Source organism: Megascapheus bottae, chromosome 31 (assembly GCF_031878675.1).
Source record: "Megascapheus bottae isolate mThoBot1 chromosome 31, mThoBot2.hap1, whole genome shotgun sequence".
NCBI classification, from domain to species: Eukaryota; Metazoa; Chordata; class Mammalia; order Rodentia; family Geomyidae; genus Megascapheus; species Megascapheus bottae.
This window is the reverse complement of record NC_143539.1, coordinates 6,709,971-6,727,174: the sequence shown is the minus strand read 5'-3', so window position 1 is coordinate 6,727,174 and position 17,204 is coordinate 6,709,971. Positions and strand designations below refer to the sequence as shown.

The 17,204-nt window shown below is 55.6% G+C and overlaps 3 protein-coding genes across 3 annotated transcripts; 2 read left to right on the top strand and 1 right to left on the bottom strand.

The window, feature by feature from the left end:
* Positions 1–452: 452 nt before the first annotated feature.
* Positions 453–4,140, bottom strand: Erich4 (glutamate rich 4). Its single transcript, XM_090322098.1, has 3 exons — positions 3,136–4,140; positions 2,134–2,383; positions 453–487 (listed from the first exon to the last, which is right to left on the bottom strand). The coding sequence occupies exons 1-2, from the start codon at positions 3,307–3,309 to the stop codon at positions 2,141–2,143; spliced, it is 417 nt and encodes a 138-aa protein (XP_090178224.1). The 5' UTR covers positions 3,310–4,140; the 3' UTR covers positions 453–487; positions 2,134–2,140.
* A 1,002-nt stretch (positions 4,141–5,142) lies between these two features.
* Dmac2 (distal membrane arm assembly component 2) lies at positions 5,143–11,665 on the top strand. The gene is made up of 6 exons (XM_090322785.1): positions 5,143–5,170; positions 7,039–7,232; positions 8,729–8,809; positions 9,626–9,762; positions 9,856–10,018; positions 10,940–11,665. The coding sequence occupies exons 1-6, from the start codon at positions 5,153–5,155 to the stop codon at positions 11,097–11,099; spliced, it is 753 nt and encodes a 250-aa protein (XP_090178911.1). The 5' UTR covers positions 5,143–5,152; the 3' UTR covers positions 11,100–11,665.
* Positions 11,666–15,202: 3,537 nt separating this feature from the next.
* B3gnt8 (UDP-GlcNAc:betaGal beta-1,3-N-acetylglucosaminyltransferase 8) lies at positions 15,203–17,084 on the top strand. Its single transcript, XM_090322083.1, has 2 exons — positions 15,203–15,292; positions 15,810–17,084. Exon 2 carries the CDS (start codon positions 15,842–15,844, stop codon positions 17,015–17,017), a length of 1,176 nt encoding a protein of 391 aa, XP_090178209.1. The 5' UTR covers positions 15,203–15,292; positions 15,810–15,841; the 3' UTR covers positions 17,018–17,084.
* Positions 17,085–17,204: the final 120 nt, after the last annotated feature.

Here is a 17,204-nt window from a genome sequence, read left to right as displayed (position 1 = left end):
CTTCCCCCTGGTCCTAGGACTTGAACTCGGGCGCTTTACCCCTTGGAAGGGAGGGCGGGGAGGAGGGGGGAGGGAGGGGGAGGGCAAACCAGCCGCGCCGGGCAATGCGCGAGGCCGCCTGCGACGCCCCGGCTCGCCGGCAGGTGGCGCTGGGACTCCGCCTCGGCTCCGCCTCTGCTCCCAGGCAGCCTTCAAACCTTGTATTCAGAAACCCGGGGCGGGGGCAGGCGGCGCGGTCGTTTCAGCTGTGGACCCCGAAGGCGGCGGGGTGCGGGGGGACTGCGGGGCTGCAGGGGTAGCTCCACGGTTTGCGCAGCGTGCACCAGGCTCCGAGCGGGGGCGACAATTAAACAAGAGCACCTGACAGGTGCAGACTCTTTCCTTCACCTGGGTGGGTGAGGCGGGTCAGAAGTCACAAAGGACAGCCCCGGGGGGCCGGCTCGAGCGGTAGAGCCCCTGCCGAGCGCGGGAGAAGTCCCGGTTCCACCTGGAAACAAACAAAAACAGGCAAAATGGTCAATGCTTTCATCGTGATATATTAAAAAATACTGACATTCCGATGCGTAACCAGAGGTTTTTCTCTTTTTTTGAGTGGTTTTGGCCTCTTCATATACCATGCTGGCACATCTCCATCCAGACACGTTTGCTCTAGCACACTAGACGGGTGCTCTCTACCACGCTTGCATTCCTGTGCCCCTCCCACTTCATTTAAAAAACATTTTTTTTTTCATTCCAGGGGCTTGAACGACTCAGCACCTGAGTGCTGTCCTTGGGCTCTCTCGAGGCTAACACTCTACCACTTGAGCCACAGCACCGCTTCCACCTTTTTTTCTTTACTTCTGTGTATGTGGTACCGAGGAATGGAGCCCAGGGCTTCCTGCATGCCAGGCAAGCACTCTACCACTAAGCCACATTCCTGGCCCTAAAAACCAGTTGTTGTTTTTTAACCGACCTCATCTACAACCAAACCTCACCCATCTCACCTGCAACCAAACTTCATCTACCTCATCTACGACCAAACCACGCCCACCGCATCTGTAGCCAAACCAGCCCACCTCAAACTCTGCTCATCCAAACCCCGCCCACCACAGGCCCCGCCCACCTCATCCCTAACCGAACCCCTCCCATCTCATCTGCAAAACAGACCCCACCCACCTCCTCCTGACCCAAACTTCATCTACCTCATCTGCAATCAAACCCCGAACCCCGCCCGCCTCATCTGAGACCAAACTCCGCCCACTGCATCTGTAACCAAATCCTACACACCCCCGCGCCCCGCCCACCGTATGTACAACCAAGCCCCGCCCACCGCATCTACAACCGAACCCCGCCCACCGCATCTACAACCAAACCCCGCCCACCGCATCTACCACCGAACCCCGCCCACCGCATCTACAACCGAACCCCGCCCACCGCATCTACCACCAAACCCCGCCCACCGCATCTACAACCAAACCCCGCCCACCGTATGTTCAACCGAACCCCGCCCACCGCATCTACAACCGAACCCCGCCCACTGCATCTGTAACTAAATTTCACCTCGTGCCCCGCCCACCCTATAAGTAACCAAGCCCCCCCCACCGTATATACAACCAAGGCCCGCCCACCGCATCTACAAACCCCGCCCACCGCATCTACAACCGAACCCGCCCACCGTATTTACAACCAAACCCCGCCCACTGCATCTGTAACCAAATCTCACCTCGTGCCCCGCCCCCCTATAAGTAACCAAACCCCGCCCACCGTATATACAAACCCCGCCCACCGCATCTACAAACCCCACCCACCATATAGACAGCCAAACTCCGCCCACTGTATCTTTAACCAAATCCCACGTACCTCGTGCCCCGCCCACCCCATACGTCACCAAACCCCGCCCACCGTATCTACAACCAAGCCCCGCCCACCACATCTACAACCGAACCCCGCCCACCGCATCTGTAACCAAATCCCACGCACCTCGTGCCAAGCCCACCCCATAAGTAACCAAACTCCGCCCACCGCATCTACACCCAAACCCCGCCCACCCCACACGTCACCAGGCCCCGCCCAGCAGGTCTGTGACCAGCCCCGCCCGCACCCCCGGGCCCCAGCCTAGCTGGGCCTCTTCTGAGGTTCCGAATGTGATCTGACCTGCACCTCAGATGGTCATCTCAAAGTCGGGGAGGCGCGTGGCCAGGCTGAAGACCCCCAGGCGTCCTTCCTCCTGCTTCCCCTGGGGCTCCTCCTCTTCTTCCTCTTCACCGACCTCCTTCTCCTCCTCCTCCTCTTCCTCCTCCTCCTCTTCTAGGAAGGCAACCAGCTCCTCCTGAAGAGCCCCCATCTCCAGCCCCAGGCTGCACAGCTGGCCCAGCAGCTGGACATCCATCCTGCGAAGGTTCCCCTGCATAAGGAAGTGCACCACAGTCGAGCCACACAGGGGCTGTTCGGGGACCAGGATCCGCCCACAACACCAGAAAAGTCCTCAAGGTGTCCCTGGCTTGGCAGTGACACTTTCTTCTTCAAGTCGTTCTTGATCTCTGTTTTGTCTCTGTCTGCCTGCCTGTCTGTCCCCGCTCTTGTCCTCTAATTTCTGCCCCATCTCTGGGTCCATTCCTAGTTTTCTCTTCTATGTCTCCACATTTCCCTCTGCCTCTGTTTCTCTTTCCCTGTCTCTCAATTTTGGTCTTCCACCTCTGGCCTCTTTTTCTTTTTCTTCTTCTTCTTCTTCTTCTTCTTCTTCTTCTTCTTCTTCTTCTCCTCCTCCTCCTCCTCCTCCTCCTCCTCCTCCCCCCCTCCTCCTCCCCCCCTCCTCCTCCTCCTCCTCCTCCTCCTCCCCTCCTCCTCCTCCTCCTCCTCCTCCTCCTCCTCCTCCTCCTCCTCCTCTTCTTCTTCTTCTTCTTCTTCTTCTTCTTCTTCTTCTTCTTCTTCTTCTTCTTCTTCTTCTTCTTCCTTCTTCTCCTTCTCCTTCTCCTCCTCCTCCTCTACTGTGGGGCCCTGGCTAGCCCTCAAGACCCCACCTTAGCCTCTCCAAAGCTATGATGACAGGTGTTCAAACCCCCTGGCAAATAACTGCTCTTTCTATTTGTACTTATTCATCCATCCTGTCTCCTCTCCTTCTTCCTCTCTCTCCTCCTTCCAAGCCCTGTCACTCACCAGCTCCTCCCAGATCCACAGCAGACTCTCTTTGGCTCCCGTGGGGTCTGGGCCTGGTGAAAGCAGAGTTTGAGGGAAGGTCTCCTCTGATGGGGGAACCCTCAGGGCTGGGGGAGGCGGGCCCAGCCCTGGGGGTTCTAGGCCAGCTTGCTTCAGCTGTAGCCACAGCTCCATTGTGTCTGAGAGGTGACTACCACAGCAGGAAGTAGCAAGGTCCAGGATGACCCAGTCCCTGGAGAATTGTGGAAGGGGAGGAGGAAAGGGCAGCCAGGAGAAGAACTGTCAGAAGCATCCCAAAGTCCATTCTTCAGGGAGAATCAGCTGGCCACGTGTTCCTCTGCTCCTCCCAGCTCTGCAGCCTCCACACTTCAGCCTCGGGCACTGAACTTTCTCCCCTTACACGCTCACTTACCCACAGCTCCGACCTTGCCTGTTTTCTTGGCTCAGGCCATGCCATGGCTGCTTTCTCACTAAAATGTGTTCTGTGTCCAGCTACTTAGGAGGCTGAGATCTGAGGACTGGGGTTCAAAGTCAGTCCTGGCAGGAAAGTCCATGAGACTTTTATCTCCAGTGAACCACCAGAAAACCGGAAGTGGCGCTGTGGCTCAAGGAGCAGGTAGAGTGCTAGCCTTGAGCTGAAGAACTCAAGGGACAAGGCCCAGGCCCAGAGTTCAAGTCCCATGACCAACCAAAAAAAAAAAATCCTTCGATAAGCCAGGCACCATGGTGCAGTCCTATAATCTCAGTGTTTGGGAGGGCAAAACAGGAGGATCAGGAGTTTGAGATCGATCTGGATTGCACAGCAAGATGTTGTCTCAGCACAAAACCAAATAAAAAAATAATAAATCCATGGACATGCAATGGATTCCAAGTCGCTGACTTAGTCCTGACTGCCCAACTGAACCTGAGACCCTAACGAAGTGCCCTGAGGTCTCAAAATGACATCTCAGGTATCTCAAAGGGAACTCTCCACGAAGGCTTGCTCTCAACTAGAATTTACTCCACTGGACCAAATCACCACAATCACGCCAGCTTAAAAACAAAACACAAAACGGGGCGCAGAGGCTCATGCCCATCATCCTAGCTCTTCAGGAGGTTGAGATCTAAGGGTCTAAGGATTACGGTTCAAAGCCAGCCCAGGCACTAAAACGTCTGTGTAACTCTTCAACTAATCACCAGAAAACTGGCAGTGGTGCTGTGACTCAAGGAGTAGAGTGGTAGCTTTGAGCTCAAGAGCTCAGGGACAGCGCCCAAGCCCAGAGTTCAAGCCCCATGACTCACACACACACACAAAATTATTCTCTTGCCATGGGGGCTGGGGGTCACATCTATGATCCTAGCTACTCAGGAGGCTGAAGTCTGAGGATCAAGGTTTAAAGTCAGCCTGGGAAGAAAAAGCCCATGATTCCTTCCTTCCTTCCTCCCTCCTCTTCTTTACTGGGAGAGAGAGAGGAGAGAGAGAGAGAGAGAGAGAGAGAGAGAGAGAGAGAGAGAGAGAGAGAGAGAGAGAGAGAGAGAGAGAGAGAGAGAGAGAGAGAGAGAGGAGAGATTATTTTCTTAAAGCCTTGGAGGTCAGGAATCTAATGTGGCCTAGTGGTTGAGTGCTTGCCTAGCATGCACGAAGACCCAGGTTCGATTCCTGGATACCACATGCATAGAAAAAGTCAGTAGTGGTGCTGAGGCTCTTTAGTGGTAGAGCTGTAACCGTGAGGAAAGCCTAAGGACAGTGCTCAGGCCTTGAGTTCAAGCCCCAGCCCTGCAAAAAAATAAAATAGAATACAAAAGAAGCGATAGCCTTGACCTGAAGAGCTCAAGGACAGCGCCCAGGCCCAGAGCTAAGCCCAAAAAGGACAGAAAAAAAAGGTGGCAGGGCGCTCCAAGTATCCTAACCTAAGCAGCACGAAGGGTGCGTGCGCCTTTAAGAGGCGGGCTGGAGGGGGCGGGGCCTCTGGACGGTGTGAGTGAGCACGTGACCAATGGAATCCCCGCCTCTTCCCGTTTACGTAACCTTTGCAAGATGGCGGCGCCCACGGCGGTAAGTGACCTAGCGTTCCCCAAACCTATGTCCTCCCCCGGCAGTCTTCCCTTCAGGGCCGCCGCCGCGAGGAAACAGCAGCCTCCCCCCGTGCCTCCGTGCCTTTCCCTTCACCGGGCGCCGGCACCGGCGGCTTCTCAGGGGCCACGATGGGGCGGTGTGGCTGGCGAGAGTTGCCAGCCTTTGACAGCGGTCGTGGGCGGGGACTTGGCCGAGGATAACCAATGGTAGTGATGGAGTAGTGCCGGAGAGGCACGCGCATCCAATCAGAAGCAAGGATACGGCCCTACAGGGAACCAATAAGCAAGCGAGGGCTGGCCCGGAAGGGAAGGATTCTTGGAAAGCATTGGACAAAAGTCTGGGAGGCGGGGTTAAAGGAGGAGAGGGGCGGAACGGGAGAATTGAGCTGAAATGCCAAAGGATGGGTTGTAGGCTTGAACTAGTAGGTGAATTTGGGATCACTCGCCTAGCACGCAAGACTCGGTCCCATCTTCCTCACCAAAATAAACGAATTGAAAGATATACATACTTGTACTTTTATTTATTTTTGCTAGTCCTGGGGCTTGAACTCAGGGCCTGGGCACTGTCAAGCCTAGCACTCTTCCCTGGAGCTACAGCACCACTTCTGGATTTTTCTGTGTTTGTGGTACCAAGGAATTGAACCCAGGGTTGTGTGCATGCTAGGCAAGCATTCTTACCACTAAGCCACACTCCTGGCCCACAAAACTGATTTTTTTCTTTTTTTCTGTATTGGGTGCTTGAACTCAGGGCCTGGTGCTTGTCTAACAAACACATGAGCCACGCTTGAGCAGAGTTTTGCTTTTAACATACGGTTCTGAGCTTTTTCCCAGACTAGCCCAGACTGCATTCTACTGACTTATGGCAATCCGATATAGCTGAGACCACAGGTGTATATACCACCACATCTGAGCTTATCTGTTGAGATGAGAATCTCCATAACTTTATGTCTGGGATGGCCTCACACCTCCAATCTCTATCTCCCAAGTGGCTGGGATTACAGATGTGAGGCATTTCTGGTGTATGTTTTGAAGAGGCAAGAAATGATACATTCAGAAGGACCTCAGGGATTATTAGGTAATGTTTAGGGGTGAATATGTGAGAAATTAAGAAAACAAATAAAAAGATTTGGAAAGAAAAAGGATTTGGAAGGAAATGAGGTGAAAGAACCAAGAACCCCAAGAATGTTTGGCTAAGTTCAAGAGAGAATTTAGGGGTAAGAGGAAGAGTTATTCAAGTGGTAGAATGCCTGCCTAATAAGTGTGAAACCCCAAATTAAAGAAAAAAAGACAGGGCTGGGAATTTGGTCTAGCCGTAGAGTGCTTGCCTACCATGCACGAAGACCCGGGTTCCATTCCTCAGTACCACATACACAGAAAAGGCCAGAAGTGGTACTGTGGCTCAAATAGTAGAACTCTAACCTTGAGAAAGCCCAAGCCCAGGCCTTGAGTACAAGGCCTGAAAAAAAAAAAAAAGTAAAAGTAAATAAATAAAAAGATAATTAAAAAAAAAGACAAAACTACAACAACAAAAAAGCTGGACGCCAGTAGCTCACACCTTAATCCTAGTTATTCAGGAGGCTGAGATCTGATGATTGCAGTTGAAAGCCAGCCCAGGCAGGGCGGTCTGTGATACTCTAGTTCCAATTAACCACCAAAAAAGCTCAGAATGGAACTGTGGCTCAAGCGGTAGATCACTAGCCTTGAGCAAAAGCACAGGCCATGAGTTCAAATCTCATCTCTCACACACACACACACACACACACACACACACACACACAGAATGATGATTTACTAGAGCAAGAACTGGGGATCTGGCTTTAGTCTCAACCCTTCCTTTCCTGTCTTCAGTTCAGGCGCCTGGTGGCCTCAAAATGGAATAAGAATTCCAGATACTTCCATGGCCCGAGTGGGGGGGGGGCTGCAGAGAGCAATCCGAAGAAAAGGACCTTCTTGCAATTCCTATCGGACTGCTTCTACGATGTGGAGACCCTGAGGGAGTACTTGTTCCGGAGGCAGATGTTGAAGGTGCAACGGAAAAATAGGTGAGAACCTGAGGCCTGGTAGGCCTAGGGGAGCCCAGCTCCTTCCTCTGCCAACTTCCATCTCCAGCCCACAGTAAAAGTTTCTGACTCCTTCAGGCACCTCTGTCACCAGTTCCACTTTGGGGTGTAGCTGGCATGTCAGACCTCATATGGCTAAAACCAGTTCTCCTTTCTTCTTAAAACAATGTGCTCATTCCAGGAATGGGTACCACTTCCACCCACTTGTTTAGGCCAAATGTCAAGGAGTCCTTTCTCTTTCTGTTTCCCTCTCTTTCTCTTCCCCTCTCCTCTCTGTTTCTCTGCCCTTCACAATGAATCCAACAGTACAAGAATATTCCAAATGTGACCAGTTCACATTTGGGGACCACTGGTTCACCCCTGCCATCCTAGCTACTCAGGATTTCATAGCCAACCTGCGCAGAAAACTCTGTAAGGCACCTCTCCAATTAACCATCAAAAATAAATCTGATGCCAGGCGCGGTGGCGCACACCTGTAATCCTAGCTACTCAGGAGGCTGAGACCTGAGGATCAAGGTTCAAAGCTAGCCCAGGCACAAAAGGACCTGAGGCTCTTGTCTCCAATTAACCTCTAGAAAACTGAAGTGGGGCTTGGCTCAAGGGTAGGGCGGTAGCCTTGAGCTGAAGAGCTTGGGATAGTGCCCAGGCAGAGTTCAAGCCCCATGACCCACAAAAATAATAATAATAATAAAAATAAATAAAATAAATCTGAGTCAGGCATGGTGGCTCATGCCTGTAATCCTAGTTACTCAGGAGGCTGAGATCTGAGGATTGAGGTTCAAAGCCAGCCCGGGCACTAAAGTCCAGAAGACTCTTATCTCCAATTAACCACTAAAAAACTGGAAGTGGTGCTGTGGCTCCAGGGGTAGGGCAGTATCCTTGAGCTGAAGAACTCAGGGACAACACCCAGGCCCAGAGTTCAAGCCCCACAACAGACTAAATTGCTAAATCTGGACTTGGAGATGTGGCTCAAGTGATAGAATGCCAGCTATGAATGGAAAAAGCCCAATGAGAGCGGAAGGCCCAGAGTTCAAGTCCCAGTACTGGCTCACACACACACACACGCAGAGAACAAATGTCCAAGGACTAAGGCCTAGTCTTGAGGTTCCTTTCAGAAATTCTTACTACCAAACACACCCTTCATCCTAGTGATTCAGCTATCTGGACTCAAGCTACTGAGCCACCAGGCCTTCCACCTGGCTGTGCCTTGCCTTGACCTTCTCATTTCCTCTCATCACCTCCAGGAAGCTTTTAACACCTAAATTAAATGAGCCCCCACTGTTTCTGCCCTGAGTCCAAACTGCTCCAGTCCTTGTGGAGTCTGTAGTGTGTCATTTGCAATCATTTGTTCTCTGCCTCCCCCTGGCAGAGAGCTTGCAGAGACACCTCTGGGGCCCCAGAGCCCAGCAATGTAGCCAGGCTAGTGTGTGTGTGTTGGCAGTTTCTCTGTCTCATCTTTGCTTTGGTTCTCTCTGCAGGTCCCTCCTCTCCTTGCAGGAGCAGCATGGCCCCTATGTCACGGGTGCCTACTTCGTCCTGAAGCTGGGAGGGGCAGTCAAGTAAGAGCAAAGAGTTCAGATTGGAGGGAGGGGACGTGGGACCCTAAGACCAGCCTGGGCTGTCCCAGGGAGGCAGCCAGCTCCCTGCTGCCACCTAGTGGCTGTGCGGTGGAGCGTCTCTTCCTGGGCTTCTGTTTTGTCTATAATAAAGTGGGACCAGTGGCTACACCAGGAGGCCGAGCTCTGAGAACCGCAAGTCAAAGCCAGCCCGGGAAAGGAAAGTCCATGAGACTTTTATCTTCTGTAAGCCACTAGAAAACCAGTAGCGAAGCTGTGGCTCAAAGTGGTAGAGCACTACCCTTAAACCAAAGAACTCAGGGACAGTGCCCAGGCCCTGAAGTCAAACCCCACAACCGATAGAGAGAGAAAAAAACAACAACAAAAAAGGGGCCTAGTGAGAGAATGCTTGCTCAGCGTGCACAAAGACCAGGGTTCGATTCTTTGGTATCCCATACATAGAAAAGCCAGAAGTGGTGCTATGGCTCAAGTGGTAGAGCTGTACCCAAGGACGGTGCTCAGGCCCTGAGTTCAGTCCCTAGGACTGGCAAAGAGTCTTCCTAGCTGGGGAAGTGGCTCCTGTCTGTAGTTCCAGCTCCGGGGGCAGCTCGAGATTGGGAGCACAACCCTAGACTGGCCCTGGGCAAAACCAAAAGACCAGTGCTCCTGTTTGTCCCTGGAGGCCTGGTAAGTAGCGTCCTGGGTGCCAGTGTGTGAGGCCGCGGTCACAAGACCACGCAGGACGAGAGCCAAGCGCACCAGTCCCTTCTTCCTATGGGCGTGGAGGGCACCGCTGACCCTCCCTCCCCACCCTTCCAGGTTCCAGGGCCAAGAGTGGATCCGGCCCAGCCCGCGTGGCCAGATCTCTCCCTCTCTGTGGGATCTGCACTCGGTACCCGTGGAGGCCGTGGAGGCCAGTGATTGCGTCATCAACTACGAAGGCTTGGACCACATCCGTGAGCTGGCAGTCCAGGAGGGGGGGGAGGCATGGAAGGGGCACGGAGCTCCCCAGGGCCCCCGGTGACCCCGGCCTTCTGTCCCCCGTGCAGTGCTCTTGAAGGAGCTCCGCTCCCTGTCCCTGCAGCGCTGTCCCCACGTGGATGACTGGTGCCTCGCACGTCTCCACCCGCTGGCCGGCTCGCTGCAGGAGCTGCTGCTGGCCGGATGTCCCCGCATCTCCGAACGGGGCCTCGCCTGCCTCCACCACCTCCGGTGAGATCTCAGCCTAGGAGGGCACCGTGCCAGGCCCCCTCCAGCCTAGCACCGATGCAGTTGAAAGTGGCAGGGAGCACTGCTGGGCTGTCCCCGTGACCCCTCCCCCTGTCACTGCCCTGGGGGGGCAGCACAGGGCAGCAGTCACTGGGCCTGAACTCAGGGTCCTAGCATTTTTTGTTCAAGGCTAGCAGCTCTCTACCACTTGAGCCACAGCCCCACTTCTGCCTTTTTCGGAGTAGTTTACTGGCGATAAGAGTCTTATGGACTTTTCTGCTGGGCTGGCTTCAAACCTCCATCCTAGATCTCAGCCTCCTGAGTAGCTGGGATTACATGAGCCACTGGTGCTTTTTTTTGTGTGGGTTATTGGGATTTGAACTCTGGGCCTGGGAGCTGTCCCTAAGCTCTTCAGCTCAAGGCTACTGCCCTACTCCCTTAAACCAAGCCCCACTTCCCGTTTTCTAGAGGTTAATTGGAGATAAGAGTCTCAGGTCCTTTTGTGCCCGGGCTGACTTTGAACCTTGATCCTCAGATCTGAGCCTCCTGAGTAGCTAGGACGACAGGCATGAGGCACTGCGCCCAGCTAGTGCCCAGTTTTTTAACTCCTGCTTTTGTCTAAATGAAAATGCTACACTGAGGTCCAGGAGTTTGGTCTAGCGGTAGAGTGCATGCATGAAGACCCTGGTTCGATTCCTTGGAAGATAAGAGCCAAAAGTGGTGCTGTGGCTCAAGTAGTAGAGCCCTAGCCTTGAGAAAGCACAGGGACAGTGCTCAGGCCCTGAGCTTAAGCCCCAGGACTGGCCAAAAAAAAAAAAAGAAAAAGGTTTTAGGAAGGTGGGGATGAGGTGAGGGTCAGGACCCCCACCCAAGCGTGCACACACACACCAGGGCTGGCCTCACTGCCCTCTTGCCTTCTTTCAGGAACCTCCGCAAACTGGACATCTCAGACCTCCCGGCCGTGTCCCACCCCAGTCTCACTCACATCCTTGTGGAGGAGATGCTGCCAGACTGCGAGGTGGTGGGGGTCAACTGGACCCAGAACCTGCAACCAGGGCACACAGCCAGTCCTGCCTCCCTCTAGCCTTCAGCCTCCTCCAGCCACACATCAGAGGACCTCGTGATGTCTGATGCCTCACTCTGGCGTTACTCAACATGGGGTACTGGCAGATCAGAGGGAGTGAGGAGCGATGTGCTATTCGTCCCAGCTTCCTGCACAGGGGCAGGTGACTCTGTGGCTCCCTTGAGCTGTCATTTGCAGGAACCTTGAACAGCACCAGGGGCACAGGCATGGCTGTGCCCCACAAAGGTCCCGTCCTTGTCTGTTTGCTCTGGGAAGATGGAGCTGGGCCCTTTGCACTATTTCTTTGCCAGATGGCGCAGTGAGCTTGGTTGGGTGAAGGTGCTGGGGAGACACTCAGGGAAAAGGCCTGGAGACCTCGATGCACACAGCTCACAGCTTCTCAGGGCTCACGGAGTCACATGGTCCACAGTGGTCTCTGACTCCCCTACTGTGGCCATGCTATAGGGTGCAGAATCCCACATGGATTTCCAGTCAGTTCCGAGGCTTTTTACTAATGAATACGTCAAGGTTCCCGTTCACTGTTGAAGTCAATAACCCTGAATATTAAATTAGTTCTTTTTTTCCTCCTCCTGACTGGATCTGCAGTCCCAGGATAGGTCTCATAGGGCCTCTGGACCTGAGTTCCTGGCTGATAGGACAGAGAATGCCAGAAATCCCTGCATGCAGCAGCCTCAGGACTCCCAAAGTTTTGGGGGACCTAAAGTAAACCTTCACACACACACACACACACACACACACACACACTCCACATCACCTTAAGCCTCTCTGGACAGTGCCAAGGAGCTGTCCTATCCTCCTGTGCTTGAAAACCTGCCACACTCACCTGCAGCCCTCCTCCACCTCAACTCACCAGTGCCCCCTGCTGACAAGAGGCCTGTAAGTGGACGCCGTTCCCCGCCCCCCACCCTCCCAGGTCACCTTGCTTCAGGACATCTGTCCTGAACACCTGTTCACTTCAACCCAGGACAGAGCAGCTCACACACAGAAAAGACAATATTCCTTCTTGGATTGGGGAAGGTTGGAGTGTTAGGAGTTCAAGGCTATCCCAGGTCAAGTTGGACTCTGTCTCAAAAACAAAATACAAGACTAGGCACCAGCGGTTTATGCCTGAATTCCTAGCTACTTGGGAGGTTGAGATCTGAGGATCATGGCTCAAAGCCAGCCCAGGCATGAAAGTTGGTGAAATTCTTTTCTGCAATTAACCACCAGAAACCGGAAGTGGCGCTCTGGCTCAAGTGGTAGAGCACGAGCCTTCAGCTAAAGAGTTCAGGGACAGGACTCAGGCCGAGTTCAAGCCCCATGACAAGAAAGAAAAAGTGGCTGAAGTGGTAGAGTAGCCTTGAGGACAAAAGCTTAGGGAGATCATCTAGGCCTTGAGTTCAACCCTCAGGACTGGCCCAAAAAAATCCCAGGAGGCTGAAGCAGGAAGACAGGATGGTCAAGGCCAGCCTGAAACTTTTGCTAACACAGCAAGACGCTGTGTCAAGAATAAACAAAAATACGGCTGGGAATTGGGCTTGCCTAGCATGCACAAGACCTGGGTTAGATTCCTCCGTACCACAAACAGAAAAGCTGGAAGTTGTGCTGTGCCTCAAGTGGTAGAGCTCTAGCCTTGAGGCAAGCCCAAGTACAGTGCTCATGCCCTGCGTTCAAGCCCCAGGACTAGCAAAAAGAAAAAACAAACAAACAAACAAATAGTCTGGGTACAAGTGGCTCACCCCTGTAATCCCGCTTAGGAAGCTGAGATCTGAGGATCACAGTTCAAACCCAACCCAGGCAGCAAAATCCATGAGACTCTTATCTCCAATCAAACAGCTAAAAATTGGAAGTGGCGCTGTGGCTCAAAGTGGTAGAGCCCTAGCCTAGAGTAAAAAACTCAAGAACAGCACTTGTGCTCTGAGTTCAAGCCCATGACCAACAGGAAAAAAAAAAAAAGAGGGAGCAGGGCACAGGTGGCTCATACCTGTAATCCTAGGTACTCAGGAGGCTAAGATCTGAGGATCAAGCCAGGTTCAAAGCCAGCCTGGGCAGAAAAGTCCATGAGTTTCCAATAAACTACTCAGAAAAAAAGTGGCACCCTGTACTCATAAACAGACTGAACTGAACTGAAACCCCTTCCACTATTTAAAGATGTGTGTGTGTGTGTGTGTGTGTGTGTGTGTGTGTGCTGGTAACTGGGGCTTGAACTCAGGTCCCCCTCCCCCCCCCCTCAACTCAAGCCTGGCAATCTACCACTTGCCACTTGAGCCACAGCTCAACTTCTGTCTTTTTCTTTTTCTTTTTTTTTTGTCAGTCCTGGGGCTTGAACTCAGGGTCAGTAGCCTGGAGCTGAGCAGTAGCTTGAGCTCTTCAGCTCAAGGCTACTGCCCTACCCCTGGAGCCACAGCCCCACTTCCCGTTTTTTAGTGATTAACTGGCTTAAACCTGTAATGCTACTCAGGAGGCTGTGATCTGAGGACAGCTGTTCAAGGCCAGCTCAGGCACTAAAGTCTGTGAGACTCTTATGTCCAATTAGTCACTAGAAAACCGGGAGTGGCTCTGGAGGAAGAGCAGTAACTGTAAGCTGAAGAGCTCAGGGACAACACCCAGGTCCAGAGTTCAAGCCCCATAACCGACCAAATAAGAACAAAAAAAAAGTCAGGTCTGTGAGCTGAGCACTGGTGATCTGTAATTCTAGGTAGCTACTCAGGAGGCTGAGATCTAAGGATGGCAGTTCAAAACCAGCCTTAGTACAAACAGTCTGTGAGATTTATCTCCAATGAACCCCCAGAAAACCGGAAGTGGTGCTGTGGCTCAAAGTGGCACCAGCCTTGAGTTGAAGAGCTCAGAGACAGTGCCCAGGCCAGAGTTCTTTAGCACCTGCACCCCCCCCCCAAAAAAAAAAAGGTGTCTGCCTAGGCCTCCAGAACGGCTAGGATTCAGGTGTGAGCCCCTGGGGCTCAGCTGGAGTTAGGTGGACCCACTAAAAGTGTAGTTAGCAAAGGCTTAATTAGGGAGACAGGCACACTGCCTGGGAATAATCACACCATCTGCCCCCCTCATCTAGCTGGGGCGCCCGGGGAGAAACCCCACACCCGCCACCACTCATTACCCAATTGCACCTTAGCACTAATCACTCAGTACTGAACTCGCCCCGCTCCCGCTGCGGGCGGCTTCGCTCCCGATTGCACCCAGGCTGGAACACACAGCCACCAGCAGCTGGGGCCCCAGGGCGGGGAGGCAGGCCCGGCCCGGCCCGGCTTCCTGGAAGAGGCAGCCAGGTGAGCCGCGGGGTGCGGCGGGCTCGCCCAGCCCGGTCGCTGGCCGAGTTCCCCAGTCTAGTTCTTACTTCATTAGGCAACACCGTTTCCTCCCGGCTCCCCTCCTCCAGCTGTTCCGGGGGCCCCGGGATTCTCAGCTGGGGCGGGGAGAACCACGGGGTCCGGACCAGGTGGGCGAGGGGGGGTCCCCAGGCTCGGCCAGGGCCCCGACTTCCACCGCCACGAGGTCCTGGAAAGGCCTGGAAGAGGCCCCAGCCCCCAGCCTCCCCAGACAGCAGGCAGCCCCAGCAGCAGGGGCCCCCGGGAGGGCCGGGAGGTAAACACGGCGGCCTCCCGGGTCCCGCGGTGGGCGGGCCGGCTCGGCGGGGCCGGGCGGGCCGGGGCGGGGCGGCCGGGGCCGGGGCGGGGCGGCCGGCGCCCAGGGATTGTTCTTTAGGGTCGGCCGCACCCCGGGGCTCCCCACCCCGCAGCCCCTGGCGCCCTTCCTTCCCGGTTCCTCCCAGGCTCCCTGCACCACCGTCCCGGCCTCAGTTTCCCCCTCCCCGGGTGCTCTCAGCCCAGCTCGCCCCCAGCCCCTCTGCACACCAGGGGCGCCCGGGTCCTGGCCTGCCCAGCCCTCGCCCCCTCTCCCTTCCTCTTTGGGGTGGCCCTCGGCCTCACCCCTCCCAGGGGCTCGGTCCTCCAGGACCCGGGGCCGGGCGCCGGCGGTCACCCCAGCGCCTTCCAGCACCTTCCCCGCCGTGCCTGCAGCGAGCCAGCCCCAACACGCCTGCCTCCCCCGCCCCGGCCTCCCCTGCCCAGCCCAGGCCCCGCCCGGCCCCTGGGGCCCTCCCTCCCCCTCCCCGCCCCTCCCCGCCCCTCCACACTCGCTGCTGGACTGCGGAAGGAGCCCCGGCAGGGCCTGACCCCAGGCCCGGCCCGCCGGACCCCGAGGTGGGTACAGGGGAGCCCCGGGGTGGGGCTGCTGGGGAGGGGAGAGGCTGGGTCCCCCCCCACACACTTGTTTTCTGGGCCAGTTCCAGGGCTGGACTCCCTCTTGGTCAGCTCTTTGTGGCTCTTTTTGTGGCTGGCTCTCCACTACTTGAGCCACACCCACGGCCTCTGGCATTTTGCTAGTTCTTGAGTGATTTTTCTCCTTTTTTCCTGCCTTGGTTGGCTTCAGATCTCTAGCCTCCAGATTGCAGCTTCCTGAGGAGTGAGGGTGGAACGCCAGCTCCTGGTCGAGGCGCTCACTCACAGGGAGCTGGCGAGATCCAGATCCAGCTGGAGCGGGAGGAGGTGTGCAGGCTCTGGGTAGGGGCTGGGATAGGTCCATGTCCTGGTTTCTAGGAAGGAAGAGAAAAGGAGGGGGAAGGGAGCCCTGTCCTAGGGTTCCTTAGTGGCTGGGCCTGCTCAGGTGAGACAGGGGCTACTGGAGGCCTGGGTACTCAGCCCTGGGCCCTCCCTGCAGTTCCCTAGGTGGCCGATTGCCCCCGAGGGGTCATGCGCTGCCCCAAGTGTCTGCTCTGCCTGTCAGCACTGCTCACGCTCCTGGCCCTCAAAGTCTACATCGAGTGGACATCAGAGCCCCGGCTGGGCAAGGCCTACCCAGGGTCCCAGAGCACCCAGGCCAACCCCACCTCAGCCAGCACCGAGCCCACCCTGCCTGCCAACCTCTCCACCCGTCTGGGCCAGGCTTACCCACTGCCCTCCACTTACTGGAACAAGCAGCAGTGGCAGCTAGGAGCGCTGCCCACTGAGGACTGCCAGGCCTGGGGGGCCGCGGCAGCTGCCGAGATCCTGGACTTCGCCAGCTACCCCGAGGACCTGCACCGCTTCCTGCTGTCGGCAGCCTGCAGGAGCTTCCCCAGGTGGCTGCCGGCCGGGGAAGCCAGCCCTGTGGCCGGCTGCTCTGTCACCGATGTCCCCTACCTGCTGTTGGCTGTGAAGTCAGAACCTGGGCGCTTTGCAGAACGACAGGCGGTGAGGGAGACCTGGGGCAGCACGGCTCCCGGGGTGCGGCTTCTCTTCCTGCTGGGGTCCCCGCTGGGCGGTGGAGGACCTGACCTGGGCTCCCTGGTGGCCTGGGAGAGCCGGCGCTACCGGGACCTGCTGCTCTGGGACTTCTTCGATGCCCCGTACAACCGGACACTCAAAGAACTGCAGCTGTTCGCCTGGCTGGGCCACCACTGCCCCCATGTCAGTTTTGTCCTGCAAGCTCAGGATGATGCTTTTGTTCATGTTCCCGCCCTGCTGGAGCATCTGCGGTCCCTGCCACCTTCCTGGGCCCAAAGCCTCTACCTGGGTGAGGTTTTCACCAAAGCCAAACCCCTCCGGAATGCAGGAAGACCCTTCTATGTGCCAGAGTCCTTCTACGAAGGCAGCTACCCAGCCTACGCCAGTGGGGGCGGCTATGTGATCGCGGGGCGCCTGGCCCCCTGGCTGCTGCAGGCAGCAGGCCGCGTGGCACCCTTCCCCTTCGATGATGTCTACACTGGCCTTTGCTTCCGTGCCCTGGGCCTGGTGCCCCGGGCACACCCAGGCTTCCACACAGCCTGGCCGGCTGGTAACCATATAGACCCCTGTACACTCCGAGGCCTGTTGCTCGTGCAGCCTCTCAGCCCCCAAGCCAGCATCCAGCTGTGGAGGCAGCTGCAGGACCCCCGGCTCCAGTGCTGAAGCCTGGTTATAACCAGGGACTTGGCAGACACACCATTTTGTCTACTCTGTCTTTAAAAAAATCTCCACCCCCCACTCTGAAGCCTGGAGTTGTTTTTGCATGTGTGGGTCCCCTGAGTGGAATGAGGCTCAACTGAGCTCTGACCTTCACAACCAAACTCCCCTTCCTTGCTGGGCTCCTGGGCAT